Genomic DNA, 11,674 nt, shown 5'->3' on the forward strand with positions numbered 1-11,674 from the left:
TCTAATGAACAATCATTTCCTCAGAACAAAGATCCATTTGCCTGAAACCAGAACAGCACAAAGAACAGAGCTCGAGACCCAGCCTAGGCATACAAGCACATCTCCTGCATGTATGGACTACGGTCTACCCACCTACCCCCAGCCCCAGGCTACTCCCCTTCCCCCTCCCTGCACAGATAGACTATCCCCTCCTCCCTGCCTGACAGAGGGACTACCGTCCCCATCTCCTTGCATGAATGAACTACTCCCTTCCCCCTCCCTGCATGAGTGGCCTACCCAGTCCCTACAAGGGTGGATTACCCTCCTTCCTCCTCCCTGCATCGATGGACTATCCCCTCCTCTCTCCCCTGCATGAAGCATCCTAGGACAAGGACACTTCAGGACACTGAAGAAATTCGTCACCTTAATCTCATTACCTCTAATTTATAAATTAAGAAAAAAACAGCTTATATAGGAAGGCACAGGTACCCATTATGCCAAGAAAAAGGTATCAAGACTTTTCATTTTGGAGTCTTCATTTTGCACAATTCTGCATGTGCTGAATGTCTGTTTTCAAATAGCTTATTACTACAGGACAGTAGCGCACAGTTCAAAAATATTCCGAATATTCTTCCTTTCTGTCCAGTCTAAAATGCATCAGTCACAAACATAAAATCTCTGAAAAGATACATGTGGAATATTGTTATATAAATAGTACAAATCTGCAAAGACAACAATCCCAGCCCATTAAGGGAAAAGAGTGAAAAAGCACAAGTTAAAGATGATAGAGCACAGAGTTCTGGGATGGATTCTGGAGCAGAAATGGCAACTGACAAAACCCATACAAAACTCATGGTCCATTAATATCCTGCACCAATGCTAATGTCTTCATTTGATAAACACATTGTGGTTATGCAACACTTTGATATAAAAGGAAGCTGGAAAAGGTACATAGAAATTGCACAATATTATAACTTTTCTATAACCCTAAAATTATGTCAAATGGAAAGCTTTACGGAGGGTAACAGGTGGCTGCCCTGTTTGGCTTATGTCTAGACAACAGGGTAACAAAGGGAGAGGGAGGAAAAGGAGGATGGGCGGCGGGCTCCAGGATCCAAGCTTCTCAAATTGTGACTAGGTTTCCTGGCTGCGCCCACATCAGCTGGCTCTCAGGGCTCTACTTGGCTTACACAAAGCTCTACAGAATGGGACTTTCTTTCCCCACGCCCAAAACCTTGGGAAGGAAACAGCTTGTTTTCCCTGGGCTTTCTTTTCTTTCTTATCTTAACAAAAAGCAAGAGTCTGGCATCAGCTGCAAGTTCTCAGAGTCAGAACCTCCGAGGACCAAAGAGGAGTGCAGATGGTTTGCCAATGCTACCAAGAACACATATGCACACCCCAGCTTCCCAGGGCACCTGAGGGGATCAGAGTCTCTCCACTCACTCCACTGGGCTCTGGTAAAGCTCACCTGCAACCTGACAAAGTCAAGAACTCCCCTGCTCCTGTACCCAGGAGTCCAAGCACATCCAGAAAATGCTTCTCACCCACACCCCCCAGCACACTTAGAGACAGGGAAAATCATCTGACTTAACCAAATAACATAATAAGTAATGTCGTCTCAGAATTAACAAGTACAAAACTAGAAAAACAAAACAGATCAAAGTTGCCATGTGATGGTATATCCGTGCAGCAAAGAGCTTTAAACTTTAAGTTTGAATGAAAAGGTACTTTGAAAGAATCTTGCCATTATCAAAGACAAAAATTTTACTGAAATGTTTTATTCAATATTCCATTGACTAAGCAGCTTACGACAATGCCACCTGTGTTAAAAGAGCTGAATGGGGAGAGAAGGGCACACTGGGCTGTGCTCTCGGCACAGCTGATGGCAACTTAAGTCAGCATTAACCTTTGGGAGGACAAGTTGGCAAACTCTGACCATTCTCTCCTTTTCAAAACAGTCTTTCTTTTGGCTCTACTCCTCTTCATTTTCCTGCCATTATAACCTTCTTGACCCATTTTTAGATGCTATTAGGTCTTGGAGTTCTGTCCAATGATATTTTCTTCTTAATTAGTTTTAGGATCGCTCTACAACACAGTATTTATATGCCAATAACTTCAAGTAAATAACTTTTACCCCACATTTCTCTCCTGAGCATTCCTCTTCAACATTGAAGTTCTCTGGTCAATCACAAAGACACCCTCTGTACGGTTCACATCGACAGTCAATTTGCTTTCCCATCCACAAAGGAAAGTGCTGCATACCTGAATCCCGCTCAGACCTGGATTACCCTCTGCATCTCCCCTCACTCTCAACACCCTGTAGGTCAAGCAGGTTACAAAGACCCTACAGGATGGATCTCAACGTTCAGCTCCCCTTCCATCAGCACTCACCTTTTCCTATTCCTAGGAATTTAGACCTAAGAGCTGCAATGTTTAATTACAAGAATATTCCCCATAAAATTTTTTAAAAAGTGAAAATATTTGACCTGTAATCAAGAAAGGGATTTGCCACAGTAACACATCACACTGTAGTCCCTCTGGAAGCAATTAAGAACTCATATTCTGGACTGGAGAGATGGCTCAGTGGTTAAGAGCACTGGCTGCTCTTCCAGAGGTCCTGAGTTCAATTTCTAGCAACCACATGGTGGCTCACAACCATCTGTAATGAGATCTGGCACCCTCTTCTGGTATGCGGGAATACATGGAGGCAGAATGTTGTATACATAATAAATAAATTAAAAAAAAAAAAGAACTCATGTTCCCTTGTGGAAACATCACTCAAAAGACACCAAAAGGTTCTAAAACACTGCAAAGCAAACTGAACTATTTGGGAGGAGGTGCGGAGGGAGTGAAGGTACATAAATATATAGGCACCCACACAAACTAGAAAGGGGCATTGGATTCCTTGAAGCCGGAGTTATAGGCACTTATGAGCCGCTTGTTATGTTTGTTAAAGATGAAATACTCACCACAGTTTCAGAAACCACTGTAAGCCATAAAATCATTTAATTGTTGGAAAACTAAAGGAGTTTCCGTATCTTTTCCAGCCTGTGAACACACAGATTTAATTAGGAAGTCTATCAATTCATTGACCTGACAAGTTAAAATTTCTGGCCTTTTATCAATGAGAATTTTTAGACAGAGGAGGAGCACTGTCCACTTGATTCTGGTTTTTCATTCCATGCCTTCCTCTGGAGATCCCTGTGTCTGACCACTTATTTAAGGAGATATCTCTAGAATTAGTGTGGTGGTTTGTTTTCTGCTCTTATTATAAGAACATTAAACCTTGTCATTTTTAGCCAGGCAGAGGTGGAGCACACCTTTAACGTCAGTACTCTGGAGGTATAGACAGGTATTATTGGCTGAGTTCAAGGCCAGCCTGGTCTACAGGAGTTCCAGGACAGTCAGGGCTACACAGAGAAACACTGTCTCAAAAAACCAAATAAAAACAATCCTCATAGGCCAATATATTTGAATGCTTTGTCTCCAGAAAGTGAACTGTTTGATAGGATTAGAAGGATTAGGTGTGGCCTCCTTGGAGGAAGTGTTACTGGGGGAGGGCTTTGAGGTCACAAAAGTCCCCTGCCAATCTTAACTCTCTTTGCCTTTGGATCAAGAAGTAGCTCTTAACTACTTCAGCACCATGCCCGCCATGCCTGCCATGCCTGCCACCAAGTCTGCTGCCATGATGATCATGGACTAAGCTTTTGAAGCTGTATGCAGGCCCCAATTAAAGGCTTTCTCTTATAAGAGGTGCAGAGGTCACGGTGTCTCTTTACACAACAGAGCAGCTAGTAAGACAGTAAGTTATGGACATGTCTAGATCACTCCTAAGCATTTGACCATTAGCTAGAGAGTTTGATTTTAATTAATTTATTTGGAGGCAGGGTCTCATAAAGCTCAGGCTGGCTCAAGCGCTGTGTAGCTGAGGAGGATGACAGTGGATTTCAGTTCCTCCTGCCTCGGCCTCCTGAGTGTTACAGTCTTGTAACCCCAGGTCTGGTTTGTGCACCTCCAGGGATTGAACACAGATATTAGGCTATACTTCATAAGCATACTGTTAAATGAATGACATCCTCAGCCCCTGCTAGTTAGGGCTCTAAAGACACCAATCATAAGAGAACCACTGTATGAGTTTTTAGTCATCTTTAAAATTTCTAAATCTTTAGGAAAGAAAATGACTTGAGGGCTTCCAAAAAGTCTTTACAGATGATAAAGATCAACTACAAAAATGAGTAATGACGGCAACTAGGAAAGTCAGAACCATAAATGTTATATAAATGAGTAACTTAAGATAATCGCCGCACAGGGTACCTAGCATATATTACTTTACATATTGTTATATGTGTATAACTGTGCAAGGCTGTACACACAAAACCCACACGTTGTCTGGAGTCATCCTAGGATCTGACTTTGCAGCCACAGAAACTAAGTCTACACACAACCCTGCCAGACAACACACCTCCTAGACATCCCCTCTGCACCCAACTATTCCAGATCAGTTTGGTGGTCAGCCTAAAGAAGGTCCACATATGTAAAACAGCTCTCAGTCAACAAACACTTATTCAAAGAAGACACTGAATATGTATTCTATCTGGCCCCAGCCCACACTGAATTGATAAAGTACAGTGGCAGTAAAGCTGTCTACACAGCGGACATAGAAACAAAGATACAAACACATGGTTGTGAAGCGCCATGAAAGAAACTGACAGATGACAAGATGGAAATAAGACAAGTGCTGTTTACAGTAGCAGGGCTACACTTCTGTGAGATGACACTTAAACCCAACCCTAAACAACCTGCAACAATGCCGGCTGGAGAAAAACTCAGAGGGGAGTCTTCTTTCAGAAGACATAGCCAGGGCAAAGCTCCTGCAAAAGGAAGCAGCTTAGCCCGCAAAAGAGAAGGAAAGGAGGCCACGTGATTCTTGCACAGGGGAAACTGCAAGAACTAAGAAAAGGCAGAGCTGACTTCAGTGTAGTCCTGGTAGAGATGCTTGATTTCTAGTCTAAGTGTTAAGGTAAATCAGGCAAAGACATTAAAAGGCAGAGTGACTGTTTCTAGCTCTGTGCATTTTTCTTAACAGCTGAATAATATTTTACTGTGTAAATGTACTACTACATTTTCATTATCCATTCATCAGCTGACGGACATCAAGGCTGTTTCCAACTTCTGGTTGTTAAGAATAAAGCAGCGATGAACATAGATAAACAAGTGTATCTGTAGTAAGGTATAGAATCTTTTATGTATCTGCTCAAGAGTGGTAAAGCTGGATATTATGGTAGATGAATTTTCAGGAACCTCCTTTTTGAGGAACCTCCACACTGATTTCTACAGTAACTGTACAAACATACTAGGTGAGGTAACTCAGCCCCAAAAAGACGAGCATTGCACATTTCCTCTTAAATGTGGATGCTAGCTTGTGAGCTCCAGATGTGTGTTTAAATCCAAAGAACCCTTAGGCAGGTAGTAAGGAAACAGGGAGGAGAGGGTCTTCCAAGGAAGAAAATAGAATACAGTATTATGAAGATACAAAAGAGAAACTAGAATAGGATCAAATGGGGAAGGGGATAAGAGGAAAGGGTAAAGGTAGGAATATGGGAAGAGACAACTAACACTAGCCTTTTGGAAAACCATATCGAAGTCTACTACTGTAGAAACTAGAAACTTGCTAAAATATATACATATACAAAAGGAATTTAATGAAGTTACCATATAATGGGAGAGACAATGCCCCAACTAGACAGCTTACAATACCAAGGAAAACTGCCAGTACCAGGAAGGAGTTACATCTTGTTAAGTCATTGGCCAAAGGGGACTCACAGATACGCCCAGAAAAAAAATTACAGGCTATTATCAATACGATTGGTTACCCTTCACAAGCTGATGATAAGACCCTATTGTTGAAGATAGCACCTGCTTATGTCATGGAACATGGGGAAATTGAGCTGGTGCCCAACTAGCAGCCTCACTTCTACTAACTTTATAGGAAAAGTAATCATCAGTATCATCTGCTGTGGGACAGTGGTTTACCCTGTAAACATTTGTTTCTTGTACCTGTTTAATAAAATTCTGATTGACTGGTACCCAGGCAGGAAGTAGAGAAGGGACAACGACAATAGGAGAATTCTGGGAAGAGGATTCTGCAGTCTGCAGTAGTGACCCAGCCTCAGAAGATGTGACTGCCTTGCTGAATAAGGTACCGAGCCACGTGGCTAACAAAGACAAGAATAATGGGCTAGTATAAGTTATAAGAGTTAATAAGAAGCCTAAGCTACTAGGTCAATCAGTTTATAACTAATGTAGACCTCTGTGTGATTTCTTTGGAATTTAATGGCTGCGGAAACTGGGCAGGACAGAAACTTCAAACAACAATCATCCAGCTATGAACCCTGTGACCGACAATAACATCCTGCCTATAAGATATACTGGTGCAATGGTGACACAACGTTATACAAGTTGCCAACAGCTTTTTTAAATTGAACTTAAGGTCCACTCCTTAATATGGAGCCCACACCTGACACTACTAAAGTGGCCAAGAACCTGAGACTGGATATTTCACAGACCTTAGGAGAAAACCTACTATAATTCTGCTAAATGAACATGGAAATAAAATGACTCCTAATGACATGTTGCTATTTCTATAGATCAGCGCATTGTCGCTCAACCCTCATCAGAGAAGCTTGTTCTTGCAGTAGATGATAACTAACACAGAGACCCACGGCTGGGCAATGTGCAGAGTGAGAAACCTTGAAGCACTCAGCCCTAAATGAGATGCCTTTATCGAACTCTTCCCTTGGGGATTTATGCAGAAGAGGAGGCAGGACGACTATAAGGGCTAGAGGTTATGGATCACTCCAAGGAAAGAGTGTCTTCCAAGCACAAGAGCCAAGCCACCTCTGAGATCACAGAAACCATGACATCACACACATGACCCATACAAGTTCCAACCAGATAAAATCTGAGCACTGAGAAGGGCAACTGGGTTCCAAGTCCCACCCCTAACCATGAAGCAATTTGTTACTGAAACTTACTGGGAGAGAAAAAAAAATCAATTAAGTGACATTGGGTATATCAACCACACTCCACAGCTGGCCCCATGCTCACAAAATGGACACCATGTTTCTTGTGTTTATGCTTATTTTGTTTTGGTATTTTTTGTCTTTTTGCTTCAGTTTTTGGTTTCTTGTTTTGGGGAATTTTTGTCCTGTTTTGTCTTGTTTTGTTTTGTTTTGTTTGAGAGAGAAAGAATATTTACTTGGATGGGTAGGGAGGTAAAGAGGATCTGAGAGGAGTTGGAGGAGAGGAAAGAATATAATCAAAATATATTGTATGAAAACATTTTAAACCAGTAAATACAAAAGGGGCTGACACCAACTGATTTAAGTCTTCTGCTTATGCTAAGAGTCAGGGGTAAGAAAAGATGTCAAGAGCCAGTTACATGGCTGATACAATATACTATATATCCTGCATAATATAATGTATTAATGTATGTATTTATATAATAACTGCAGACTAAACAGGCTAGAGCAGGAAGTGAATTGAAGAGTTGAGCTACTCTTGACAGCAGACTTGGTTAAAGGAGAGGTAGATGTGTATGTGTGAATGTGTCTACAGCAAGGACAGGGGAATGAATGGTGCAGTCCCATTATACCATTAACCAATATGCAACAGTGAGGAAAGGTTTCTCCTCCTCTGTTTGTTCATTACTTGTTCACTTGCTTGTTTTGGGATGGGACCATCCAATTAAAGTTTGTTTTCATAATTTTACATGTGAGGTGTCTTGCCCGCATGTTGGTACATTACTTGTGTAGTTGGTGCCCTTAAATGCCTAGAAAGGGGCAATAGATGCTTGGAACTGGAATTACAGACAGTTGTGAACTGCCATGAAGGTGCTGGGATAGAATCCAGGCACTCTGGAAGGACAGTCAGCACTCTTAACCACCGAGTCACTGCTAAAGCCCCTCAGAATGATTTTAAACAAGATTTCTACATGTCTAAGACATGTGACTACCAGCTTAGAAGTTAAAAATAGGCTAGGAATCATAAGTATACTGATCAAGTTCTTAGCACTTATCTACCATGTAGTATATAAATGAATGAACCACACTCCAGATGTTCTGACTGGAACAGGTTTATACATGTATACATTTTTAACACTGTCAAACAATTTTTGATGTCAACTAAACTGAGAACCTCTTATGTAAACACACTGGAGGGAGAGGGGTGCCCAGAATTGCACCCAGGGCCTCATGTATAATAAGCATTCTTACCCTCAGCTTATCTTAATGTAAATACACTTTAGTGTGTTTCATCATCTAGACACATAACTCTTAATAAAATGACTATATGTGGAGAAATATGCTATGACAATAGTTTCACTCAATAAATCTAGAGTTATCTAATCTCTTCTAGGCATGCAGCACTAGAGAGAAAAATTCTACCTACATATTCTTTGGAATGTCATTTACTGAAAGCTATTCTCAAGGTGAATAACCTACTTCATAAATATTTCCTTGTAAAATACTTATGAAATGTATCACACATGATCAAATCAAGGTTCAGGAAATTAATCTTGTCCAAAAAGCACAAATCAACAGCAAGGTCATGATCAAAAATCACAATAACACCTATTCCCCCCCCCCAAAAAAAGCTACCCGATACCCCCCAAAAATCACACACATGACAAGTCATGCCCATTAGAATGATATAAAAGGGGTAAACAAGCGGAACAGAAGATAATCAGATAAGCAGAAAGCTCTTCTTCCTGATTTTCACTACTTAGAAATTAACTGCAGAAACTGTATCCTACCCTTTTGAAAGACCCACAAAAGCTGAAAGGATGAGTGTGTGTGTGTGTGCTTACACATGCACACGCATACACCCATGCTTACAGGGATCCTGAATGGTGACTCTGGTTTCAAAAAGTTCTGTATTAATCCCAGTTCACACCTACCTAAGGCAATAAAACGAGTGACAGTGGCTCAGCCACATGAGGATACTTAGCTGGGCTAAGAACCTGTACACAGGCTCAGTAAAGTCACCATCACCTGCAACTATTACTGGAAGAACACATGAATAATAACCATGTATGAGGTTTTAATACAGAAGGCAGGATTTTGCTTTAACTTGGATATCTATGCTACACTATCTCAATACTAGATATCTCAATCCTATAACGCTAGCATGTTTCCTAAAATGCTACAAGTCCTCTTTGCTGACTCCACAACCATGAATTCTGATCATTCATCATCATCCCTACGATCAGAAAGAACACTTGCTGCTGCATATGATCCCTAAGCTAGACTTTAAGTTCCCTGACAGAAGAAAGTGAGTCCTGTTCATTTCCTAATCATCTCATGTGCCTTGCACTGCTCTAAGCCCTGAGAAAACAGCAAGGAACGCAATGAAGCCCCCACCTGGCCAGAACATATAGTCTATTAATAGCTACACAGTGTAACAAGGTGACAAGAACATTAAGTACATGTATCATCCAGCAGAAAATGTTAGTTAGAAAGCAGGCAGAAGAGTTCAGAAGCTGCTATGTTACTTATCCGGGAAAGTCTCACATGCCAGAAGCCTGAAATAATCTAACCAAAGCAAGCCACACAACTGTCTGGGAAGGAATGAGTCTGTCATCCCTCGTGGTGTGGTCGTCCCCCCACCCCAAAGAGTAGGAAGAGCAAGTGCAGATGGCCCAGGGTCCAGCAACACATCAGCTGCTGGGAAGATTACTAAGCAGGTGAACTGCATGTGGACCCGGCAGAGGCAAGCCGGGAAAGCAGGTCTAAGAAGAGGAGCCATTCCCCTAGTCTCTTCTGTGGTTCTATTAATTCCACAAAGAGGCTTACAACACAAACCTTACAGCGCACAGAAACAAATCCTGACCTCCCGACAATCATTTTGTCTTAAACCTACAACCTGTCTGGACACAAGAGACGCCAGCTCTGAAAGCCCTGTGAGCCTGAGGATCCTCCCAACCAAAAGCCACGGGAGCCGCTCATTAACGAGATCATATTCCTGGAAGGTACACTGGTGCAAAGTAAACCTGGTCGGCCAAAATGAATTCAAATTATAACATTTGGTGATAAATTTTCCGATCTTGACAAGACTGAACAAGTCCTGTAATAAGCCATCAGCATTTTTAAAAATAGCTCCTTTAAGCTCGTGTAAGTTCCTTCAAACACATTTCTATGAGAAATCAGAATCCGCTTGGCAATGTGACATTTAGCACACACACTCACCACCCCCCAAGGCATGTTCCTGCCAATTAGTGATACTGAGCAATGAGGCAAATAGGCTGTCCTAACTTGTGGCACTTATTATACTCCTATTCCTGGATTTTCTAATCCAGCACCTTTATTATAGCACCTTGAAGAACCACGAAGTTAACAGAAATTCCCTGAAAATGAAAGTTACTATCCTTCCTTACAAATTACTTTAAAAATTGAAAGCTTTATTTTCTCAAATGTCCCAACCTAAAATACAGCGTTGTTTTGCTTTGTTAGAAATGTGCTAACATCTTTCAGGAAAACATCTTTTAAAAACTTTCTAGAGAGGTGGCTCACGCTGGTAATCCCAGTAACTCCAGGGCCTGGACTACACAGCGAGTCTCGGGGCCAGCCTTGGCTATAGAAGGAAACAGTCTGGGAACACCAAAACACTTCAGAGAAACTGGCCCTAGTGCTCCAAGCAACAGGCAGTACTTTCCTTTTCCCTGCCAGTCAAAGGCCTTGAACCAACGCAAACAAATGGGTGAAATGCCAGCCAGGTTCCCATGTCTCCCCGCTCCCTGCCCGCAGCTCTGGCCTGAAAACACTACAGCCCCTCGTCGCGGGGCTGAACCGAATGGAACCCGCACCCAACCGATAAGCGCTTTGCAGAAGCACGAGCCCGCTCCGGGTACCCCCCCCCCCCGCCCCGGCCAGGGAAGCGAGTGCGAGCCGGGACACCCCGCGACTCTGCTCCAGGCGGAGCGCGCACGGCCTCCCCCAGGCTGCGCACAGCCGGGGCCGAGGTGCGGGTGGGGATGCCCCGGGGAGTGGGTCAGGAAGGGGAGCCCGAGACCGGGGAGGACCGGGACCTCAAGGGAAGGCCTCGGGCGCAATTTACGCAGACCCGGCGCGCGAGGAAGCGGGACCCGGCCAGGGACCGGCGGGAGGGAGGTGCTGAAAAGAGGGGAAACCCGGGGCGGAGAGCGGGGCGGGGGAGGGGAGCGTCCGCCCGCCGCCGGGACCGCAGCACACCGGGAGGACAGGGGCGCGACCCCCGAACCCCCGAGGTGCCCCCCCAGAGGCAATCGCAGCGCGTCCCCGCCTCCACTCACCATGTAAAGCGTGAAGGGCAGGCCGAGCAGAAAGAGCCACAGGTAGAGGTGGAGCGCGTTCACGAAGGTGGCCTGGTGCGGGTCGTAGTACCAGCCGCCGCTCAGCGCGGCCCACACCCCCTGCCGGAGGATCTGCAGCGTCTGCGACCCCATCCCCACCCGGCGTCGCCGCCGCCGCCGTCGTCGTCCCCGCCCGGGCCCCAGTTTCGGCCTCGTTGCCTGCTCGCCCAAGGCCCGGTCTAGCCCCCTCCCGAGCTCCAAGAGAGCGGCCCGGAGCCGCGGCGCTCGCTGGTGCTGCTGCACGAGGAGGAGGAGGAGACGATGGAGGAGGAGGCGGCAAGCAGTGGGGCGGAGAGCGATGAGGAGAGG

General features: G+C 44.1%; 1 protein-coding gene across 5 annotated transcripts in view; it reads right to left on the bottom strand.

Annotated features, from left to right (window-relative positions):
* Pcnx1 (pecanex 1) overlaps positions 1–11,470 on the bottom strand; it is a 150,455-nt gene extending 138,985 nt beyond the window's left edge. For all 5 annotated transcript variants that reach the window (XM_048449083.3, XM_048449082.3, XM_048449079.3 and 2 more), the window contains exon 1: positions 11,306–11,470. In XM_048449083.3, coding sequence (XP_048305040.3) covers positions 11,306–11,458 — 153 coding nt within the window. In that variant the 5' untranslated portion in view covers positions 11,459–11,470. The remainder of the gene's footprint in view (positions 1–11,305) is intronic.
* Between the last annotated feature and the right edge of the window lie 204 nt (positions 11,471–11,674).

Source organism: Myodes glareolus, chromosome 11 (assembly GCF_982192425.1).
Source record: "Myodes glareolus chromosome 11, mMyoGla1.1, whole genome shotgun sequence".
Classification (NCBI taxonomy): domain Eukaryota; kingdom Metazoa; phylum Chordata; class Mammalia; order Rodentia; family Cricetidae; genus Myodes; species Myodes glareolus.